Source organism: Sesamum indicum, linkage group LG3, assembly GCF_000512975.1.
Source record: "Sesamum indicum cultivar Zhongzhi No. 13 linkage group LG3, S_indicum_v1.0, whole genome shotgun sequence".
NCBI classification, from domain to species: domain Eukaryota; kingdom Viridiplantae; phylum Streptophyta; class Magnoliopsida; order Lamiales; family Pedaliaceae; genus Sesamum; species Sesamum indicum.
In genome coordinates this window covers 24,659,600-24,682,346 of record NC_026147.1, presented here as the reverse complement: position 1 = coordinate 24,682,346, position 22,747 = coordinate 24,659,600, and the positions used below count along the sequence as shown (strand labels likewise).

At 39.6% G+C, this 22,747-nt stretch overlaps 4 protein-coding genes across 4 annotated transcripts in view; 3 read left to right on the top strand and 1 right to left on the bottom strand.

The window, feature by feature from the left end:
- Positions 10,276-11,199, top strand: LOC105159532 (gibberellin-regulated protein 9). The gene is made up of 4 exons (XM_011076626.2): positions 10,276-10,381; positions 10,462-10,515; positions 10,638-10,695; positions 10,805-11,199. The coding sequence occupies exons 1-4, from the start codon at positions 10,337-10,339 to the stop codon at positions 10,984-10,986; spliced, it is 339 nt and encodes a 112-aa protein (XP_011074928.1). The 5' UTR covers positions 10,276-10,336; the 3' UTR covers positions 10,987-11,199.
- Positions 11,351-13,490, bottom strand: LOC105159529. The gene is made up of 3 exons (XM_011076624.2): positions 13,349-13,490; positions 13,026-13,104; positions 11,351-12,317 (listed from the first exon to the last, which is right to left on the bottom strand). Exons 2-3 carry the CDS (start codon positions 13,095-13,097, stop codon positions 11,736-11,738), a joined length of 654 nt encoding a protein of 217 aa, XP_011074926.1. The 5' UTR covers positions 13,098-13,104; positions 13,349-13,490; the 3' UTR covers positions 11,351-11,735.
- On the top strand, positions 13,679-19,229 carry LOC105159531. Its single transcript, XM_011076625.2, has 7 exons — positions 13,679-14,085; positions 15,078-15,872; positions 16,367-16,719; positions 17,464-17,675; positions 18,119-18,375; positions 18,463-18,641; positions 18,754-19,229. The coding sequence occupies exons 1-7, from the start codon at positions 13,869-13,871 to the stop codon at positions 18,826-18,828; spliced, it is 2,088 nt and encodes a 695-aa protein (XP_011074927.1). The 5' UTR covers positions 13,679-13,868; the 3' UTR covers positions 18,829-19,229.
- LOC105159613 (leucine-rich repeat receptor-like tyrosine-protein kinase PXC3) overlaps positions 20,189-22,747 on the top strand; it is a 3,811-nt gene continuing 1,252 nt past the window's right edge. Inside the window, exon 1 of the mRNA XM_011076727.2 lies at positions 20,189-22,740. Within this exon, the coding sequence (XP_011075029.1) occupies positions 20,479-22,740 (2,262 nt within the window). The 5' untranslated portion in view covers positions 20,189-20,478. The remainder of the gene's footprint in view (positions 22,741-22,747) is intronic.

Here is a 22,747-nt window from a genome sequence, read left to right as displayed (position 1 = left end):
GTGGGACATAAAGAAGTGAAATTGATACAAGGAGATCCATCGAAGACCACAAAGATAGGACCCAGTTTAGGTCAGTTCGAAGAAGTCATGATCGCCTTCTTAAGAAGCAATGTTGATATGTTCGCGTGGGATCCGTCAGATTTCCAAGGTATAAATCCAGAGGTGATAGTACACAGGTTAAATGTTGACCCTTCCATGCGACCTGTTCAACAGAAGAAACGAACTTTCGGAGGTGAGAAAAATGCCATCATCGAAGGAGAGGTAAGCAAGTTACTTAGAGCGGGATATGTGTCCGAAGTTCAGTATACGGACTGGCTAGCTAATGTGGTGCTGGTCCCAAAACCGGGGGGGCGGGATATGTGTCCGAAGTTCAGTATACGGACTGGCTAGCTAATGTGGTGCTGGTCCCAAAACCGGGGGGTAAGTGGAGAATGTGCACGGACTTTACAGATCTTAATAAGGCGTGCCCAAAAGACCCATATCCCTTACCAAGAATTGATATTCTGGTAGATTCAACAGCTGGGTATAAAATCTTTTCTATGATGGACGCGTATCAGGGGTATCATCAAATTTACATGGCAACAGAAGATCGGATAAAGACTTCTTTTGTGACTGACCGTGGTATTTTTTGCTATAATGTTATGCCTTTTGGATTGAAAAATGCAGGGGCAACATACCAGAGGTTGGTGAATAAGATGTTTGTTGATCAAATCGGAAAAACCATGGAGGTGTATGTGGATGATATGCTGGTTAAAAGCCATAAACCTGAGGAACATTTGGAGCATCTGAAGATAGCCTTTGCGATCATGAGAGAGCATGGGATGAAGCTCAATCCCAACAAATGCACATTTGGCGTGGCGGGAGGCAAATTTCTAGGTTATATGGTGAGTGAGAGGGGAATAGAAGCGAACCCCGAAAAGATAGAAGCCATATTGAACTTGAAGTCACCCACATCCATCAAAGAGGTCCAAAAATTGACAGGTAGGATCGCATCTCTTAATCGCTTTATTTCTAGATCTGCGGATCGCAATTTGCATTTCTTTAAGATATTGAGAAAAGTTAAAGGGCTTGAGTGGACCGAGGAATGCGAGCAAGCCTTTCAGGAGCTAAAAAAGTATTTGGAGTCTCCACCCCTATTAGCTAATCCCAGAGAAGGAGACATATTATATCTATACCTGGCTATTTCGGATAATGCAGTCAGTTCTGTATTGGTAAAAGAAAAAGGGAAAATTCAGAACCCCGTGTATTATGTGAGTAAAATGTTGCAAGGTGCAGAAACCAGGTATGCTGAGATAGAAAAGTTGGCACTTGCTGTGGTCGTGACTGCTAGGAAATTGAGGCCATACTTCCAATCGCATCAAATAGTTGTAAGGACAAATCATCCCCTCAGAAATATCCTGACGCGACCAGAAGCTTCAGGTAGAATGATAAAGTGGGCGGTCGAGCTGGGGGAGTTCGACATCTCTTATCAGAGCCGCACAGCGGAGAAAGCTCAGGTTTTAGCTGACTTTATGGTAGAGATATCTGGAATCTCAGAGGATAGGGGAACATGGATGTTACACGTGGACGGATCCTCTAATGCTAACAATGGAGGAGCAGGTATACTCATACAGGGACCAGGAGGTGTGGAAATTGAGGTCGCGAACAAATAACGAAGCTGAATATGAAGCTTTGGTCCTCGGATTAGAGTTAGCGTCCGAAGCGGGAGCCCAAGTCCTAGAGGTCTACACAGATTCGCAGCTAGTAGCCATGCAAATCGAAGGGATGTATGAAACTAGAGAAAAATCTATGACGGAATATTTGAAGAAAACAAAGGAGTGGATGCAGAAGTTTTCTAAATGCACTATCCAACAAATCCCGAGGAACGAAAATGAAAGAGCGGATGCTTTATCGAAGCTGGGAGCCACGTTGATAGGGATAAAAGACAGAAAAATAACTGTAATGGTAAAGGAGCGATCTGCGATCTCAGAAGGAATGGCTGCTAACATGGTTACCTCGAAGTGTTTGTGGATCGAAGAAATCACAGCATATCTCAAGGAAGGGATATTACCTACTGATCCGGGCAGGCACGACGCATAAAGTTTAAAGCTCCAAGGTACGCCTTAGTAGGTACACAGTTGTATAAAAGGACGGTTGAAGGACCTTTACTCAAGTGTTTGGAAGATCCTCAAGCTAGATATGTGTTGCAAGAGATTCATGAAGGCAGTTGCGGAAATCACTCTGGGGCTAGATCGCTGGCTCAGAAAATATCTAGGCAGGGCTATTTTTGGCCAACATTGATGAGGGATTGCAAGGAATTTGTACGAAGGTGTGATAAATGTCAAAAGTTTGCTTCGCAGATTCACACTCAGGCGGTACCTATGACCCCTGTCTCCATTACTTGCCCATTCGACCAATGGGGTATAGATATATTGGGACCTTTCCCGCCAGGTCAAGGTCAAAAGAAGTTTGTGATAGTGGCAGTAGAGTATTTCTCTAAGTGGGTGGAAGCAGAGCCTGTCTCGAGAATCACTGAAAGGGAAGCCATAAATTTCATATGGAAAAACATAGTATGCAGGTTCGGAATACCCAGGGTCTTAATATCTGATAACGGGACACAATTCCAGGGCAGACAAATAACTGCATGGCTTCGGGAATTAAAGATACGACAAAACTTCACAGCAGTAGGGCATTCCCAATCAAATGGCCAGACAGAGGTAACGAACAGAATTATATTACAACACTTGAAAGCCCGGTTGAGCTCGAAGAAGGACTGGTGTGATGAACTTCCAGGAGTATTATGGGCATATAGAACGACTCCTAGAACTTCAACAGGTGAAACCCCCTTTTCTTTAGTGTATGGTTCTGAAGCTGTAATTCCTGCAGAGATAGGAGAAGAATCACAGAGGATCGAGAGCTTCGACCTCAGGAAGAACAAGGAAGAGCGAGCATTTGACTTGGACCTGATAGAAGAAAGAAGGGAGGCCGCACGGGTGAAGATGTTGCATCACAAAAGCTTGATGCTGAAAGGCCATGACAAAAATGTCAAACCCAGGTCGTTGCAAGTAGGGGACTTAGTATTGAGAAAGGTTGAAGTGTCAAAACATGTGGGAAAGCTCGACCCTAACTGGGAGGGACCTTTCAAGGTCATCGAGATCGGAAAAGGGACATACAAGTTACAAGATGCTCAAGGCAAGGAATTACCACGACCGTGGAATATTCAAAACCTCAAGAGGTTCTATGTTTAAAACCTCTATCCATTAATCAAATACCGGAGGATATGGAAAAGGTCGTTACGTTCGAATAGAACGATCTTAGGAAGATTGATCTGGGAAAGATTATGAATGTCTAGTCTGAAAAAGACTGATGTAAATAATAACCTGCGAAAGGTTAAGGCATGGCCTGAAAAAGGTCACTGAAGTTAGTTTTCCTTCTTTATCTGTGAAAGATCATTTCAATTTTAAAGCTCCATCAATCTCAAGTTTCCTACAAGTAGCAAGTCGATCGCATTAAATTGTATCTGAAAAAGATCAAATTATCAATACCTTGAACAGAGTCCCAAAAAAGGCAGTAAAAGGAAGTTACATATTTTCAATTTCATCCATAAGAACAGAAAATTCATCATTTTCAGGGGAGGGAGTATCATCCTCCTCAGGTAAGGGGTGAAGATTAGCATCCAAACTAGGGTTGAGGTGAGATATATCAAAGTTGGGAGCAAATCCTTGAAGGCGAGAAATCTGGGACTTGCAGCGATCAAAACCCTGTAGCAGGTAGTCGGCAGCTTTAATTTCCACAGCAGAGTCAAAGGTGGGAGTCTTTAAAAAGTCCCGAACACCTTGGAGGCGAATCCCTCGAACTTGTTGTGTAAACTCCTCCGACTTCAAAAAGATCTCGCGACCTTCAGCAATGCCCACGATCTTCCCTGCCGCATGACCTGCCTCAAAACCTCGTTTTTCTCCTTCGGCAGCTGCTTTGGAAGCCTCAGCGACCACTTGCGCTTCAAGTTCTTTGATTCGAGCTTCTTGGGTCGACATCGATCTCGACCATTCTTCTTCCTTGGAGGAAAAGCTAGTGAGTTGGGCCCTCAAATCACGGATTGTACGGTCCGCTGCCATTTGGTTGTGGCGAAAACCAGCACACTTCAGACTAAGACCTCGTACAAAGTTGGATGCCTAAACAGAAAACAGTTAGAGAAATTCAGGGACAAGAAAAAAAATAAGCGAGAAATAAGATACCTGGACAAGTGAGTGGGCACAATGTTCTTCCATTCGGGTGAATGAGGTTTGCAAAAGAGCTGCCTGATCGAGAGGAAGGCAGCTAGCATCATACAGCTCCCAGGAATCTTGGCCTGAGCGAGTTCGAAATACCGAGCTGTGAGGAGAAATTTGCCAATCAGGGATCCATTTATCCCCTTCCATTTGGGCTACAGGATGATCGGGGCCTCGAAGGTCTGATCGAGCAGTTCTCCAATAATCTGTGAGACCTCGTAGTACATCCATGTTTCGCCTGATCTCTGACCCGGTCCCATCCGAAGGTAATCCTCCACCAGATTGAGATTGAGTAGGCCCCAGGAGATTAGGACGGAAGGGTGATTTGCCGCGGGACTTCCTCTTCCGGGAGGACTCAGCAAAATCTCCATCATTTAGAGCATGATCCTGTAATCTCCAGCTAGGAGACTGAGTGGCAGGGTGATTAGGGGGAAGGAGGTTGCGTGCCTGAGTCTCTTCACTACCTACTTCGATGGGAATCTGACAAGGAGGGGTATTAGTATCTGGTGTTGAGGAAGCGGCTGCCACAGGTTGGGAAGAGGCAATCTGCATAGCAGCTTGGGCTTGAGACTGAGCCTGAATCTGGGCTCGAAGACGCTTGTTAATACGAGCTTGACTCACCATGGAAACTGCAGAGATGGAAAGAGGAGAATCCGGTTAAATGTCGTAGGATAAAATAAGAAGGAGGAATAGGAAATCGGATCACCTAAGGTACCCTCCACCTGGAGAGGGGCAGGAGTTAGATGGGCGAGCCAAAGTATCTCTTCGACTAGAATCTTCTTGGGATTATACCGGTAGGTAGTAATGCTGCTTATCTGATCCCCATCTAAACCCTCACCTTCAGTAAGAGGGGTAGGTTTATCTACCTTCCAGTCTAGGGAGAAAGGCCATTCACGACCAGGAGGGGGTCTAACAAAGATAAAATTGGATTTCCAGGGACCAACGTTGGATGTAAGGGGGTCAAGGAACCTACATTCCTTTCGGGAGGTTAAGTAGAAGAAACCATTATCTCCAGATCGTACTGAGGTCGTGAAAGAATATAATGACCAAAAATTTTCGAAGCTTGGTTCAAACCTATGTACACGCATAATAATGATGAACAGAATAATGCGGCGTATGGAGTTGGGGGATAATTGCATAGGGCACAGATTCAAGCGGCGAAGGATTAGGGCTACGCTAGGGGGCAAGGGAAAACGTAATCCTGCCTCAAAATGTTGCAGAGAAAAAGAACAAAACCCTGGGGGAGGCCGGTGCATGCGATCGGATGATAGAGGAATTATTATCTCATAGCTAGAAGGAATGAAGAATTTCTCTTTTATCTTCTGTATTTGTAACCTCACAGTGCTAACTATCTCGGCCCAGGGAGTAGGCTGTAAGACTTGCTGGGGATTCTCGGGAGCAGGAGCCATACTTAAATCTGGGTTACTAGTACGGTTAGAACGGGGTCTGCGCCTAGGAGGAACTAAATCCCTAAGAAGCATGTTGGAAGGAGCGGACGAAGAGATATCAGCAGAATTAGAACCTATGTTAGAGGTATTAGAGGAAGACATGGTACCTGGAAGACTTGGGGAAGAAGAAGAGTTGAAGATGGAACAGCCAGCTAGAAGAAGAAAAACACTCGAAGATGGAACGCTTCGCAGCAACAGTACTCGAGTAAAAAGCAGAAGGGAGAGAACAATTTGAAATGGCTCTGTATATATATATTTGGGAAGGCGGTGTAGAGATGACCGTTACCCAATCAGCATACAACAGCTGTCCATTTGAAGAACGTAAATCGAGGTACAGCTCGATAAGAGACACGTGGACAATCGCAGGGATACCAAGAGCGTCAAGCGAGCCGTCGGACAGAGCTGTTCAACTTCTTGAAGTGACGACACTTCAAAAAGTGGGGGAGTAATGATGAAGGGAGATAACAAAAGACTAATATGCCCTTAGTATGAAGGATAGAGATAAAGGCACAAAAATAGGGATTAAACCTATTATTTACGTGGGCTAATCTTGAGGGTGGTTAAGCACAATCTTATACCCGCAAAAGGTGGGCCACGATAGCGAGAGGAGCGGTCGTGGAAGCGGGCATAAGGATCGTGCAGAGGACACGAAAGAGGATCAGTATAAAAAGGAGAAGGAAGAGAGAAAAAAGGGTTGGTCTAGTTTTCAATTTCACTTTTCATAATATTTAGAACTTATATTTTTTACTGGAGAGAATCCTCAGTACTGACTTGAGCGTCGGAGCATCTACGCCGGTATCTACTCCGGCTAGGTGAGGTTTGTTCTGTTGTCAGGTTATAAAGGATCCGTCGGAGCTGAAGGGGACGACATACAGCGCGACCCGCGATCTCAGTCGGATCAATATATATATATATATATATATAGATCTTGGTTTAATTTGCATTTCTATTAATTATTTTCTACTTGGCTTATTAGGGATCAAGATGGAGTAGTTATAAATTTTCATGCATGCATCTGGATCTTGCATTTGAGGCATTATTTTGGATTAATTATATATATATATATGAGATGTGAATTTAAGAAGGTTAGCTGAGGAGGTTGATGTTGAGATGTGTGGAGGCATGATCCAATCAGTTTTGGTGCCTCGTCCCTTGTAGAACACCAATGTCTTTCTCATTCCTATGATGATTTTGTGGTTTGAAACCACTGGTTTATCCCTTCCAGAAACGGGCTGTTGGTTGGTGTGCCCGTGGGATACTTGCTGTCTTTGTGACTCAAGAAATACCATTCATTCTGTGAATGTCCCATGGCTCGATTCTGTAGAGATCAATGTCGATGATGAGATCAAGATGAGAGTGAATCTTTCTCTTGAGATAGTAAGCGACGAGGGGTGAAACCTGAAGCCCGGAGGCACACATGACTCCATAATTTCCATTCTATTTCTAGCTGCAGGAATAATAACTTTATCTTTGGCATAGAAATTCACACTTATTTATTTAATTAAAAAGAGAAATAGATGAGGTATACAAGGGGTTTTCACTCACTACCCACTCTTGTTCCATATAATTTATCAAAACATTATAATTCAGACAATGTGATGCCAAAAAAAACAGTTGGATAACTAGCTGGACTTGATCTGCTCCCAATTAAGTTCAACAACATTCCATGTCCGAAAAGAAAGAGTGAAATACAATTTATATATATGGAAAAGAATGTTTAAAATTGGAGCACTGTGGAATAGAAAATGTCTACTTTTTGGTTTTTTAATATTAAAAATATATATCCTCTCAATATTTTAAATGAACTTTGAGTATGTTATAAGATAAGACATTCCCTTTTTGTATTAAAAAATAAAGACATGAGACAAAAAGAACCTCATAAAATATAGAAACCAAAACCCCGACCACATAGATGTCAAACAAAAATCCCCACCACATAACTGCATCCAATTATAATTTTTTTTCCTCATTTTAAAAGTGGAGGTAAGTAATTAAAGAATGAATTTTGACAAAATGGTAAACACGTGAGTTGAAAAGCATGTGTTGGATCCATCAAGTCCACTGTGTTTCCCTTTGGTATATATATATATGCCATGCACACCTTCTACCTTAATTACACCATTAATTATTAATTAATTAATTATCTCTCTCTCTCTCTCTTAGATCTACAACAGCTACCTCTCTTCCTTAATAATATAATGAATATAGTAGCGCTGAATGATGTCAGAAACCTTAGCCAGTAGACCAATATATAAATTTTAATAATCAATTATTAATTAATTTAATTATAGTAAAACTTAGCTAGCTAGCTATAACAAAATTAAGTGAGGCTTTATTGGGGCGGTTTGTGGGACTCAGGACTTGTGCTTGCTGCTGCATCTGCTTTAATTTGCCTGCACACTTTAACAATATTCTCGGACAAAAATTTCAACCCTCTCATCATCATAAAATATACATTTTTGTTGTTTATATGTGGGAATTACCGAATTTGAAAATGACTTAAAAACCCAAACCCAAGGTTGTCATCCCAACTCCATTTATCATCAAATATAAGATATATATATATATATATATATGCTTGAATTGGAGATCACATCGAACACAAGGAATGTTGGGCGGAAAACCCTTAATGGTGAACCCAAATAAGAAATTCCTAACTCAACTATTACAGAGAATGATGGGTTACGAAACCCTTTAATTACAAATCAATATGACAACAAATTTAAAAAATAACATATATAGATAAAAACAAGAACAAAAAAGGGTTGACTCAAGAAGCTAAATCTGGAGAAGAAAAGCCCACAACCACCAAGACTCATAAACAGACACACCGGTTGTATATACCCAAAACTTTATCACTAAGGCTCAATCACACAGAGCACTAATTAAAATCACTTAGATTTATCACTTAAAACCACAGAGGACGGTTTAATAAACCACTCAACAGATTTCCACTTAAGAAATCTAGTTCACGAAGAACTGTTAATCAGAAGAAAAGGGGGAAGACTATTTCTATTTTTGGCTGTCCTCTAAAAAAGCCACCAGAGGTGGATTAAATAGAGGGAAGCCATTTATAGCAGTGAGAGAAAAGAACGGTGAAGGGTGAGAGAGACAAGGAGACAAAAAAATTAGGGTTAGAGATTTCATTCATCAAACAAAGAGAGACCCTTTTAATTGGTGAGAAACCAAGTCGGGTCAAGTGGGCTGGGTGGAGAGAGTGGGCAACCAATAAATGGGCTGAAGAGGTGGAGTGGACTAAGCCATCCAAGTGTGTGGGTTTGGGTGGTGTGGGCTGGGCCTTTCCAATTAGGTCATGGGCCAATTTTTCAATATTTTTCAACTTGGACCAGAACCCAAAAAAGGGACCAGGTTTAGAAAATCGGATCTAGCAATCATCATTGTCATTTGCGGAGATAGTACCTACAAAACAGAAAGAGACTTGAACATATATGGATTAGAAAGTGCAAAGAGTACTGAAAACACTCAACTATCCCAAGTCCAAGAATTTGAGGCTATTTCTATTAGTTTCAATTTTCAATCATTTATTATTAAAGAAGAAATTAACAAATCATATATACTTCTTCATAATTCTCTTCAGTGATCATACTTGCATCTTCATTATTTTTGTCATCTTTTTTGGACCTTTTACAATCTTTAATAAAATGTTATTTTTCTCCACAATTATAACATCTCCTAATCAAGTTTTTCATCCCTATTTCTAGACTTAGGCCTGTTATGACTCCTATGTTTATATTCAAAATATCTATTTTTGGTTCTTCCCTAACATGATTTACTTCATTTTGGACCTGATTAGATATATAGTCTTAAGATCCATTTCTTTATTTTTCAAACTATTAATTACAGTGTCTGCTTGGTTGCACTGTAAGTAGTGCAGTGCCGGGGCAAGCTAGTAATTTCCAAATAACGAGGAGTAGCTTGCAAAATCTGTGGAACAACAACTGTTTTGTTAAATGTGAATGCATTACTGCATTGCCTGCCCATCATCAGTAGGATACACGTGACCTTTAGCTGTCTGCTTGTGTTAATTACCAATCCAATTAAACAATTTCATTACGTACTGGTATGCATGCAATGCATATACATCATACACTCCGTCGACGACCACTCATTTTAATTGCTGTTAATATATAATTGTCTGCAGGGCCAGAGGCAGACATTAATTCATTCTTGAATAAGCTGCTCAACAATCTATCTATATATGATATATGATATTATGGTAAATCAAAATAGTTAGACGATCCGATGCTTTCCCAGCTATATAGCTGCTGCTGCTGCATGCTCCTCCTTTACAAGATAGATATGTAGAATATGGTATCAACTAAAGAAAAATTTTGAGGGGACCATAATATATCCCATATCTTTGTCCATAAACCCAAGGAATCCACAGCTGTTCTAAAGCTACATAAAGTTTGAAAAGACAGACAACTTGAGAACTAATTGCTACTTCTTTTCCTAGCACACACACTCTGTGACTTTTCTAATTAAACCCATCTTTGCGTGTGAACCTTAAAAGGGGTGAAACATAAAGCAATTAAATCTCTCTATATATAAATATCTACCTGCCTACCATCTACGATCAACAAACTTCAAGTTTTCAACTTTGGCTAAGTATTCAGTAAAATGAAGCTCCTCTCAGTTTTGCTTGTAACCATTCTATTCCTACAGGTACTTACTTGTTCCAAACTGCTTCACGTTATTATGTAATGTTTATGCGAAATCAGTTGGTGCTGATAATCCATTGTCAGGCTTTTCTGGAGGCATCATCGACTGTCAGTGATGCAGCTCATTCTCTTTCTCAGGTAGTAATTAGTGATTTGTAATTGAAACCAACTGCAAGACGAATGAAGATTGTACTATATAATCTCAATCTTTCTCCATGTACAATTGACCATTTTAGCACTCATCAAACTCTCTGCTACAGGAGGATGTGGGAGGAAATGTTGGAGGGATTTTAAAGAAACATCAACCTCAGAAAATCAGTAATCAATTAGTGTTTCATGCATCTTTCTAATAAATTATATAGACTAAAGTGCAATATAGATATATATATTCTTTCTTTGATGATCTATGTAAAACTTGAATGATCAGACTGCAATTACGCATGCTCAAGAAGATGCAGTAAGACGTCAAGAAAGAACGTGTGCCATCGAGCATGCAAGAGCTGCTGTGAGAGGTGCCATTGCGTTCCACCAGGAACTTATGGCAACAAAGACCTCTGCCCCTGCTATGCCAATCTAAGAACACACGGAAATAAGCCCAAGTGCCCTTGATATATGTTATGTTCTTTGATTGCCATGGACAATACTCCTGGATTTCCATGTTTTAGATATGGATTAGTGTGTGTCTATGTGTGAACAGTTTGTTTTCCTATGGGAAAATAATTCTTGTTAGGATTTTGATAGTTCTGCCTGTCAGAATCTTGTTATAATAAATAGAGTGATACTGCCTTGTGATAATCATAATGTGCTGCTGTTGTTCTGCAATCTGCTAAATTTGTGAACCTTTCATCCCATCCAATTGGGACAATCTGTCTATTATTGGGTGAACGGCAATTATTTAACCTGAAGATTCTTGATTTCATACCCATTAATCACAGGGATGCTGAAACTGCAAAAATAAGTGGGGATAAAGGAGAAATAAATCTCTCATTGATTTTCTATTCTGCAAGACACAAATCAAATCACTAACTTTAACCTTATTAAGAATGGTGATCAACCAGTAAAAAATTCCTGACTCGCTAAAAGACTGCTAAATTCTGTGAGAGGAAGCATGTATACATTATGTGTGCATGGAAATGGCAAGTCATCTAAGCACATCAATCTGTGCCAAGTACTAGTGTTACTCCAAATCTTGCTATGAATTATACATAATTTTTCCTGCATCAACTGTACTACACCTTCGTCAGATATCTTGGTGTTGTCTTCAATATCAAAGAAGAAACCGAACATGACTTGATCAAGAATGCCCATAATTACATACTAGGAATCCAGGAATGAACAAATCAAGAAAACAACAGCAGTTAAAACCGAGCCCAGCAGCGAGTACATTGTGCCATGCAATCTCCTTTGCAATCAATGTTATAACCCAGCGCTCTGGGATTGCGGAGGAGGAGGTTTCTCAGTGTTTTCCCTCTGATGCCCCATTCCTTTTCCAAAATCTGTACATTTGCTTTCAATTCATGTTCTAAGCTACAGCCAAGTACCTCAGGGAATTTCTTGATAAGTTTGCCAAGATCATCATCAGCGAGGCCTAAATCCTTAAGATAATTTAGTATTTCACTTACTACCTCAAACTTGGGAACTTCCTTCTTCCGCTCCTCACCCCAATAAGGAGAATGAATTTGACCAAAAGCTTTTCCCAGGATCTTGTCTTCTTCCTCATTAGAAAAACCATACGCAGACAGAGCTTGTCTACATGATTCCCATGTTTTCTTATCTTCGTCACTGAGAATTGCATCCTGAATTTGGGAAGTAGAACGCAACTCCCAGTTCCTAGATGGGGAATTGTCTATCCCATGCCCACGGGGGACATATGAGGGAAATTTTATTGCAAGATTTGCATTAACGAGCCAGTTCTCGGCTGCTACTGAGGCAGAATCAGGCTGCATAGAAGGAAGAAACAGCAAACTGCTTTGATAAAAAATGACAAGAGTATTCATTGTATCATTTTAGCACTATTTAGTTAATTCATATCATTAAGAAAACAGATGAAATTGTCGAACAAAAAGGCAGACTTATGATGTTGTGTTCTTGAAAAGGTGGTAAATGTCAAAGCGGAGCACTTAAAGCAACATCTCGAAAGATGATACTTCATTAATCAAACAACACTACATTGATGGAGCAACTACTGATATGTGTATTTGATTTGGTTCTGGGATTAGATTGACCGAAAAGGAGAAATCTAACAAGATTCGATGAGAAGCATAATCAAGACGAGATAAAGAAAGACCGAGCTCAATTCTTTGTTGGAGAGTGTTCGTGGCTTATGCAAGTTTAACCAACATAAATCAATTCCCATGAAATGCTTCACATAAGTATCTGTTAATAACAGTGGAGTTAACTGCTAATTCATTAAAATGATACTCAACTCAAATACTCCAAGTTTAACTTGTTCCAGAATATACATATACACATCAATATATATAGTTGTTGCCACGAATTGATGGAAAGCATAACATAAACTTTAAAAGGAAGTATTACTTTTCCATATAAAAGTAACACAAATTAACTCTTCTCATGTGTGAAATCGAGCAAACTTAGACATAGCAAAACAGAAGATTAGTAGATTGAAAGAACAAAAATAGACTTACATAAGAGCAGAAGCTTCTGCCAACTGTTGAATCAAATGTCAGCAGAGGCGAAGCCAAAAATTTTCCCAGCATCCCTGACCTTAGAAGAGCCAAAAAAAAAAGTTAATGTTTCAGAGAAGCTGTAATTCTATAACCTGCAAACCTCCAAAAATCAAAATTCCAATCAAATAAATGAATTGCCCCCAATCAGAGTTTCTCCTTAACAAGTAGTCAAAGTATAAAACGAAAAAGTACATATAAAAGCTTCCACGAGAAAGAAACCCCATCAAGAAAATGATCAATGGATTCATGGGTCTGAAAAAAAAATTGCAGAAATTTGGTACCTTGGGTAGCTGGATTGAACTGGTGGTCAGCACTTCTACTTCTGCCGTGAGGAGAACAAAAAAGGGAATCTTCTTCCAGTGTTTTGCACCCCACAGAAGTCGAACTGAGGTGTGAGACTCTCGTTCTATCAAATCCAATGATTTGAAATTCTTGTCAAAAGTGCGACTATAAGACCAACGAGGTAACGCGACTTCAGTAATTTGTCGAGGGATGATCGTGGGATTTCTGGGATATCTTAGGGACGAAAAAGTAAATAGACTACCAAGGGGATTTCAGTAACCAACAGATTCCATATTCTATATATATGTGTATACATGTATGTATGTATAAAATTGTTTCCGCTCCCACCGCAGTCTGACGTACGAGTTTTCTCTCCGGCGAACATCTTCAGGTGTCTCTGTTCGTCCGTACGGTTTCAAGAAGTCCCAATTATTATACCTTCCCAAAACCCCAGCGCAACTCCAATTCCTACGGTTGCCACTACACGTACTCTCAATCCGTACACCCCATAATGCGCGGATGGCTCTTTTCAGGCAATCCGGCATCGGCAGTGGGTTGCGAAACGGAGTCTCGTCAGATCACTTTTCAGTCGGTGTGCGGGGCAGTTCGAGGCACTTACACCACCGGCGATCAAAGGCCCCGCCACCTTATAAGATCTCGATTGGGTTCTGCGTTTTGACGCTCTCTCTAATTCTCTCTATCTCGGCTTTATTCTATTTGTTGCTGCAGAGAAAAGGTATGGAAATAAGAAACATTTTACTTTTGTATAAAAGCTTGTGCTTTTCTTAGTTGAATGCAGAAGAGTGTATTTCTCTGTGTGTTCATTGGTGGAGAGGAATTTATGATTGATTAACTGCCCTTATAATGATAGAAAGTGGAGGAGATACAAAATTCTTTATTTTTGCATTGACTGCTGGCAATGATTGAAGCGTTCGAACTGAGAAAGTGTTTTATATTTTTCTGATGGACACACTTGCTGATGGAAGTAAAGTTGTCTTTTTTTAGTAGAAGGAAATATGAAATATAGAAAGTAAAGATGTTTGGTGCATTGGGAGTGATGAAATCAAGTTGTCTTTTTTATTAGAAGAAACGTAGAAGCATAGAAAGTTGAGATTTCTGGTGCATTTGGCGAGTTGGAATGCTCAGTAAAAGTTTTTCCTTTTGGGTATAAGCAACACATGAAGTATAGTTTTGGTGCTTGTGGTGTACCTCAATGCTGATTGAAGTGGTTTTGTAAACCTCTTGATGCAATTTGATTTAGAGTGTGTCTAGATAATCAGGGGTTCTTGTAGCAGTACTTGATTCTTGGACTTGGTTTATATTCTCATTAGCACTAGGGCATGTGGCAGGCTTTGGTGAATGTGTAGAAGAACTTATATGCAGCTTTGACTTTAAAGGAACTACCACTTGGATGAAGTTAAAAGTATGAGCTAATTTTTTCATGTCAATTCTTACCTTAACAAGAGTTTTGGTAGGCTTAAGAACCTAATTACGTAGGGACTCGAGTAAGACCCATGGTGTTGATGGATTTCTCAATCTGAGTTTGCAGTATGTTGATTCCTGATTCTAACTCATGTTGGGTCTTCATAATATGTTCCAGTTATGTCTGTCCATCTTCTTTGTTGAATCAAGATAATTATTAATTCCAATGCTACTATCAACTAGAATTTTTGTTGGCTCACTTAGTTGGAAGTGCTTGATTTTGCAATTTATATTTCTCTATTTAAGGTGGGGAAATAAATAGACGTGAAGCTCATGGTGATGACATGGGCATAGACTCGGATTTTCTCAGAAATGTGACACGAACTGGAATGTCCAAAGAGCTCAAGTTTGGCCACAGATCAGTTGCTCAAGGCCAGGATTCACACTATTGGGACAAAGATGATAGAAGAAGAGATGAAAATTATAATGAGGTGGAACTGGAGCGAGGCCGGGATGATTCTGTGGATAAGGTTCGTTCTCCAGTAAAAAACAGATATAGTAAGTCTTCTTTTGGAAAATCTCATAAAGTCTTGGGTCACCAAGGAAATGGCTTATACAATGAGGCTGGACGCAACGAATTGAAAATGTATGAAGCTGAATTTGAGGCCTCTTTAAAGAAAATAGGGGAGTCTACAGATGTGCAAGGTAAAAGAAACCAGCAATCTTGGAATACTGATGGAAGGAACCTTACAGCAGTAACTGATGCCGATGAATATGATGACGGTATTGATTTACAGGATGATCAAATGGAAGGATATGATGATGTTGTGCATGATGAAAGGGTCAAGTCTGGTGCCACTAAACCCAGTGCGATTGATGTTGAATCTTCTCATGCTCATCATGCGAGAAAGAAGAACCAAGATGTCATTGAGGAGGCTGATAAAGCTTCCAAAGATTTGTATAATGAGAAATCTCTTTCAAATTCCCAGCACTCTAATGTTGACGGTCATTCTGGACATGCGGGTTTTGCTGAAGATCAACCTGTCCGTCCTCAAAGGTTCTCAGGTTCCAAAAAGAAGCCAAAAAATCGAAAATTTTCTGGTAATTATTTGTTCTCTCACATAATGTACAGTTTAACTGAAAATACAATCTCACTTTCTATTAAAATTCTGGTCATTCGACCACTGGTCATCTTTTCTCCGCATGAATTGATCAATAAACTCTTCTGATACTGAAATAGAAGCTGAACATGGAGAATTTCATCAAGCTATATCAAATCAAGTTTTTCCATGTCAGAGAAATTACTCTGTTTGCTGTATTTATTGAAGTCATGAGTAGCATCATAAACTTTTCCTGATCTTCTAACACAGGGTAGGTTCATACTATCATCTACTGCTGCTCTGCATGGTATAAGGCTGATTGCATTAAATTTAAGCCGACCTTTCTCGTTCCTGATTAAAAGGGAAGCAAAGTGGAAGTTCTATGATTGAAGTTTCATTTTAATATTTGTAAAGAATACATCTTGTTTACCCTTTTTCCTTTTCATTATGTCTGCTATTGGTTTCGATTTGGACACTGATATGCAAAAATATCAGGAACTTGTGAGATGAAAATTTCCAATTCAACTGCACTACTCGTGGAGCCTTTAGAAAGTCGAAAATTTGCAAGATTTTCCTTGCAATATACAGAAAAAGAAGAGAAGCCCATTCAAGATGAGAAATGGGAGCCTAGATTTGCTGGACATCAGTCACTCACGAAACGGGAAGAATCTTTTATTGCTCAAGATCAGAAAATTAACTGTGGCTTTGTGAAAGGTCCTAGAGGGTGGCCAAGTACAGGATTTGACTTGGCAGAAGATGATGCGAAATACATTAGTAGTTGTCACATTGCTGTTATCTCTTGCATCTTCGGGAATTCTGATCGATTGAGATCTCCAATGTGGAAAACGGTACCAATTCTTTTGCACACCTTTTCACTTTTTAGTCTATACCAGTAATTAATCCAGAAAAGAAAAATGAACTGCGTGCTTTTTATAATTTCAAGAAATTGTGTAAGATAACTATTTGAATATAATTATTGACTAATATTTAGAATTAAACAAAGTGATGAAAAATTGTGGCTAAATGTTAAAGTTCAGCAATTTGGGATCATGAGCAATACAAAATTGTATTTGAATTCTGTTCCCTACTGTCTGATAAGATGAAAAGTGTATCTGTTTACTGGAAAGCTAGAAGGGGACTATAGAATGCCTCGAATATGCATGTCTCGTAACTCTCGTTCATCTGCTCTATTTCTTTAACTCACTGACTTTCAGTACCATCTGTCAAATGTGATAAAGCTTGTTCAGCCGGTGTCTAGCTCTTGTCTTCATTCATGCTGGAAAAATTGGTGTAAGGCATGTCCCTTAGCATTCATGAACACACACTTATGAAATATCGTAGATTTCTTGAAACAAACAAAGAGGAGGGCGTTCAAAAAACTCGTATAAGCAGAAAATCTCAAATACCCTTGACAGTGAAGATAATAATGATTACTGCAGATACTAATCCTAATTTTAGCAATAGTTTTGAACATTGATGCAATAAAAGTGGATTGATTAATTTGCTTCAGGGAAAAAATGTTATTGATGTCACTATACATATATATTGTATAAATGGAACAGCTATAGTTATTCAGACTTACTTCTTTTTAGGTCTCTCGTTTATCAAGAAAAAATGTATGCTTTGTCATGTTCGTGGACGAAGTAACTTTGCAAACTCTTTTATCAGAAGGCCAAATGCCTGATACAATGGGCTTTGTTGGATTGTGGAAGATTGTGGTCGTGAAGAATCTTCCTTACAGTGATATGAGGAGAGTGGGGAAGATTCCTAAACTTTTGCCTCACCGACTATTTCCTTCTGCCAGGTAGAAAGCAGTTCTCACAATTTGTCACAATGGATTGATGTGTCAATGATATTTTGTACCCTTTTGATATTCAAATAAAATTCATCTTCTAACCTGCATTCCCCCGTTTCAAGTTTTAATTCATTCAAAAGCAATCATGTTCTGTTTTGATACAAGTGGCATTGTATATTTTGGCTCTGTATATGAAATGGTGAATGATCTGACCTTTGTTGGCCAATAAGATAGGGCGAGTGCAAGATACTCGTACGATTTTTTTAAACTATATGGAATCAGCGAGACTGAACATTTTTCTTTCTACCTTCGACTTTAGATAACTTTTCTTCATTCTTTCTTGCCAAGATTGGGGCCGCCCATGGATTGCTCATCTAATTGCTTTCCTTTTTATGTAAATGCACTTTTGAAACTAATTCTCCGTGCCTTCTCCATCTGAAACTATTTTTTAGGTACTCAATTTGGCTGGATAGCAAACTCCGTCTCCAACTTGATCCTTTGCTTATATTGGAATACTTCCTCTGGAGAAAAGGTTATGAATATGCTATCTCCAATCACTATGACCGCCATTGTTTGTGGGAAGAGGTCGCGCAAAATAAGAAGCTTAACAAGTACAACCAGAGTGTTATAGATGAACAATTTGCGTTTTATCAAGCAGATGGAATGAGAAGATTCAATGCATCAGACACTAACAAGCTTCTGCCTAGCAGTATGATTTCGCGTGTTTATCTTTATAGGATTGTTTGATTTCATCATAAGCTTTGATGCTGTATATGGTGTATTAATTATTTTGCAGATGTACCAGAAGGGTCTTTCATTGTCAGGGCTCATACACCAATGTCAAACTTGTTTTCCTGCCTTTGGTTTAATGAGGTTGAACGGTTTACGCCCCGTGACCAGCTAAGTTTTGCCTATACATACCACAAGTTGAGAAAGATGAATCCTGGGAAACGCTTTTATCTCAATATGTTCAAGGTGCAGTATCATAATTTCACCTCAATAAGCATAACCCTAAAAGTACACTTAACTAATCATTCTAGGTTTATAGCGACAGTTCGGTCCCTGATCCTAAATTATTTTGTCTCAGGACTGCGAACGACGAAAGATTGCCAAGTTGTTCCATCACAGATCGGAGGAGAGGAGGAAAACCCCCCAACATTAGACGGAGTAGTTTCTTGATCAAATCAACCTCCATCTGGCCTACTAAGTCATTCTTTTGTATCATATGTGTCACTGCAGTAACTTTTCTCTAGAAAAGAATCTGCAATTTTGTGGAGCCAGTGGATCCGGTACTGTACAATGTATACTAGCAACTTGCTCTGAAGAATGGTTGGAGCGTATTGCTTCCATCGACATGGTACAAGCTATCAAGGTCAGTTTAACTGGCTCCTACTGCACTCGAAAGATAGAAAATGGCATCGAGGAGAGAGTTATAGAGCCCCAATTGAATTCATTTAATTTCATTGACTGTACAATACCAAAATGAAACCCCCATATTTTTGTACCAATATTATTGTACTCGATGATGCTAGTTTTCTGGAAGCATTGTTTTTTATTCTTAAATGGAGCATGATGATCTGGTTTTTCCTTGCTATTTTGATGAGAAGGATAGTTCATCTCGTCATAATCAGAAACGTCCGGAAATGATGCCTCGCACAGATGTTTGCTGGTAAAATGCAGCCTGAATAAGCTGTATGGCGACTATTTGCTTTCACATAGGACATGCGCTGATATTATCTTCGGTGCAGAGTATATCGGTATTAGGAGTATTGTTTATGTGGACGACAGAGATCATGAACAAGTACATAGAGAAACATGCAACATTCATGGGCGTCTATAGTTTACAGGAACCTGCGGGTGGGACGGAGGTTATAATCCCTGTGCATGATTTTACCAGAACAAATTTTTACCATTAAAAACCCAAATAAAAGAAAAGAGTTGTAATTATTGCATAGACGTGTGGAATAAGGCGGAATGAAGAGAATTTGAAGGAAAGTGAAAAGGTGGGCAGGACGCGACTGATTGCCGTGTTGGAGAAGTACGTGGACTAATATCTACTACGTACTGACAATAAAGACTGACTTGAATATTTGGAATACATACATACACATGATCTGGTTAGTCTAGATTTGCAGCAAGAGCCAAGAGACGAGCTCTCCTGTATCGGAAACTTGTGTTGTAATGTTAAAGGCAACAGCTAAAGTTCAACTTCCGGTTACTTTTCAAATATTCGCCCACGAAAATGAAAACAATAAAATAATCATTTTATTTGACACTTAAATGATTTACTGGTAAATCTTTAATGTTAATTGGAAATTGATTCTTAATTAGAGAGATAGAGACAGGGAGGGACCCACCAAGACCTGGAAGTCTTTGTCAGAAAGGCTCATAATTCAACTGTTTGATTTTCTTGCGGTCAATAGGGACCCCACCAACACCAAGACCCGGAACATCAATCTCTGGGGCACTGTTTTATTCCTTCCTTGGTTGTTGTCAGTCAACAAGCAAGAATAATAATAGTTTTCCCACTTCAAAACACACACACACACCCTCCTTTCTAAAATGGTATTTTTCTCAACAGCAAGTCCAGTCAACTCCACTCTCCATCCCCCGCTCTCACCGGTTCTCCACACTTTCCCTTCCTCCGGGCTTTGCCTGTTCAAATTCTTGTATACTCTCAATCAAACAAAATAAACGTTTACATACTTCTTCATCTTCTTGCCCACATAAAAAAGATTATAGCAAGTGAGAGTTTCTTGGGCTTTTTCTGGAGAGTGAAACAGCCTACAGAGACAGATAAAATTAGCCAGAAATGATGAGGAGGCTTGTTTATGCTGCTCCTCTACTGTTCATCTTTTTGCTTTACCTTCAGTTGGTGTCTTCTCAATTGCCTTCTGATCAGGTCAGTGCCATGATTAGAGTTTATGAAATCTTTCAGAATAATAGCGGCCCTGGCCCTTCCTTTGTCTGGAATGATGTTGGGAAATACTCAAATCCTTGTTCATGGAAGGGGGTCTATTGCAGTCATGATAATTCTTCCATAAACAAGCTTTCTTTCAGTTTGTTCTCAATATCTACCTCTGAATTTCTTTCACCTCTGTGCACCTTTCCTACTTTAGAGTCTCTTGATGTTTCTAACAATCAATTGAGCTCTATCCCGGATGAGTTCTTTACTGGTTGTGGGGTGATCAGTGGGTTGAAACTGTTGAATTTTAGTAAAAATAAGTTGGATGGTTCTTTGCCTACTTTCAGTGGTTTTAGAATGTTGGAGTACTTGGATTTTTCTCACAATTCACTCAAAGGGGAGATTCGTTTACAGTTGGATGGACTGGATTCTCTTAGGACTCTGAACCTTAGCCACAATATATTCACAGGAACTGTTCCCACAAACCTCGGAAAGTTGAATCTTTTAGAGGAACTTCAGCTTTCTGCCAATTTTTTTAGTGGTGAAATTCCGCCACAGATTATAAGACACAGAAATCTGAGGTTGATTGATCTCAGTTTCAATGGACTCTCAGGCTCGATTCCACAAGAATTGGGGGAACTCACCAGGTTGGAAACATTGTTGCTATCTGTCAACAATTTGTCCGGTGGAATTCCCTCATCACTTTCCAATGTCACAACACTCCTGAGATTTGCAGCAAATCAAAACAAATTTAATGGGACTATTCCATCTGGGATTACTTCGTACCTCGGAAGTTTAGACCTAAGTTTTAATAAGCTGACAGGAACAATCCCATCTGATTTGCTATCCGGCTCCAATCTGCAGTCTCTCGACTTGTCATACAATGAACTGGAAGGCTCAATACCTGCAAACATTTCAACTAGGTTATTCAGATTGAGATTAGGAAGCAATTCTCTCAATGGGATGCTTCCGGCTGGATCATTGAGTAGTCTTGTAGAATTGATGTACTTGGAGCTGGATAACAACAGCTTGACTGGACCATTACCTTCTGAATTGGGTATGTGCAAACAGTTGGCTCTTTTGAACTTAGCCCAGAATAGATTGACAGGCCTGCTGCCTCCTGATTTGGGCAATATAACCAATCTTCAGGTTTTGAATCTTCAGTTGAACAAGTTTGTTGGAGAAATCCCACCACAGATTACAATGTTAAATAGACTGCAGAAACTGAATATGAGCAGGAACTCACTGAATGGTTCGATACCCATGTCGATTTCAAGTTTGAATAATCTTGCAAACTTGGACTTGCAAGGTAATAATCTCATTGGTCCTATACCCGATTCCATTGGGAGCATAGATTCTCTGAGAGAACTCCAGCTGGGAAAGAACCAACTTAGTGGACAAGTTCCAACCATGCCACAAAAACTGCAAATTGCATTGAATCTGAGCTACAATCTCTTTAGTGGACCTATTCCTATTACTCTGTCAAGATTGATGGAATTGGAGGTTTTGGACCTATCTAACAATAGATTTTCGGGCAAGATACCAGAGTTCCTGTCTGGAATGACCAGCTTAACTCAATTGGTACTATCGAACAACGAACTCTCTGGACTTATTCCAACATTTGGGAATTATGTTGCAGTTGATACAAAGGGAAATAAGGATCTGATTTATCCGAAATCAAATCCTCCTCCTGCACCCCAAAGAAAGAGGAAATCACTTACCTCAGACGTTGTCATTGCAGTTGCAAGTGCTGCCATGGCTATTGGTTTATTGATGATCATAGCTGTATTCATTTCAAGAAAATATAACAGGATCAATGATGAAAATATGCAGGCTGTAGAAGATTCTGCTCCCCCAGAGGTCGTCCGTGGAAACTTATTGACTCCAAACAGCATCCACAGGTCAAATATTGATTTCAGGAAAGCAATGAAAGCAGTGGCTGATCCCTCAAATATCATGTTGAAGACAAGATTCTCAACTTACTATAAAGCTATGATGCCATCAGGCGTCAGTTATTTTGTTAAGAAGCTTAACTGGAGTGACAAGATATTCCAATTGGGAAGCCATGAAAAGTTTGGGGAGGAGCTGGAAGTTCTTGGAAAGTTGTGTAATTCAAATGTGATGGTCCCACTTGCATATGTCTTGACAGTAGACAGTGCTTATCTTTTTTATGACT

Coding starts and splice junctions, on each gene's coding strand:
- LOC105159532 (XM_011076626.2), top strand. CDS start 10,337: ATGAAGCTCCTCTCAGTTTTGCTTGTAACCATTCTATTCCTACAG. Junction 10,382..10,461: donor TAACCATTCTATTCCTACAG/GTACTTACTTGT, acceptor ATCCATTGTCAG/GCTTTTCTGGAGGCATCATC. Junction 10,696..10,804: donor ACATCAACCTCAGAAAATCA/GTAATCAATTAG, acceptor TTGAATGATCAG/ACTGCAATTACGCATGCTCA.
- LOC105159529 (XM_011076624.2), bottom strand. CDS start 13,097: ATGCTGGGAAAATTTTTGGCTTCGCCTCTGCTGACATTTGATTCAACA. Junction 12,318..13,025: donor GCAGAAGCTTCTGCTCTTAT/GTAAGTCTATTT, acceptor CCTTCTATGCAG/CCTGATTCTGCCTCAGTAGC.
- LOC105159531 (XM_011076625.2), top strand. CDS start 13,869: ATGGCTCTTTTCAGGCAATCCGGCATCGGCAGTGGGTTGCGAAACGGA. Junction 18,376..18,462: donor TAACAAGCTTCTGCCTAGCA/GTATGATTTCGC, acceptor ATTATTTTGCAG/ATGTACCAGAAGGGTCTTTC. Junction 18,642..18,753: donor TTTATCTCAATATGTTCAAG/GTGCAGTATCAT, acceptor ATTTTGTCTCAG/GACTGCGAACGACGAAAGAT.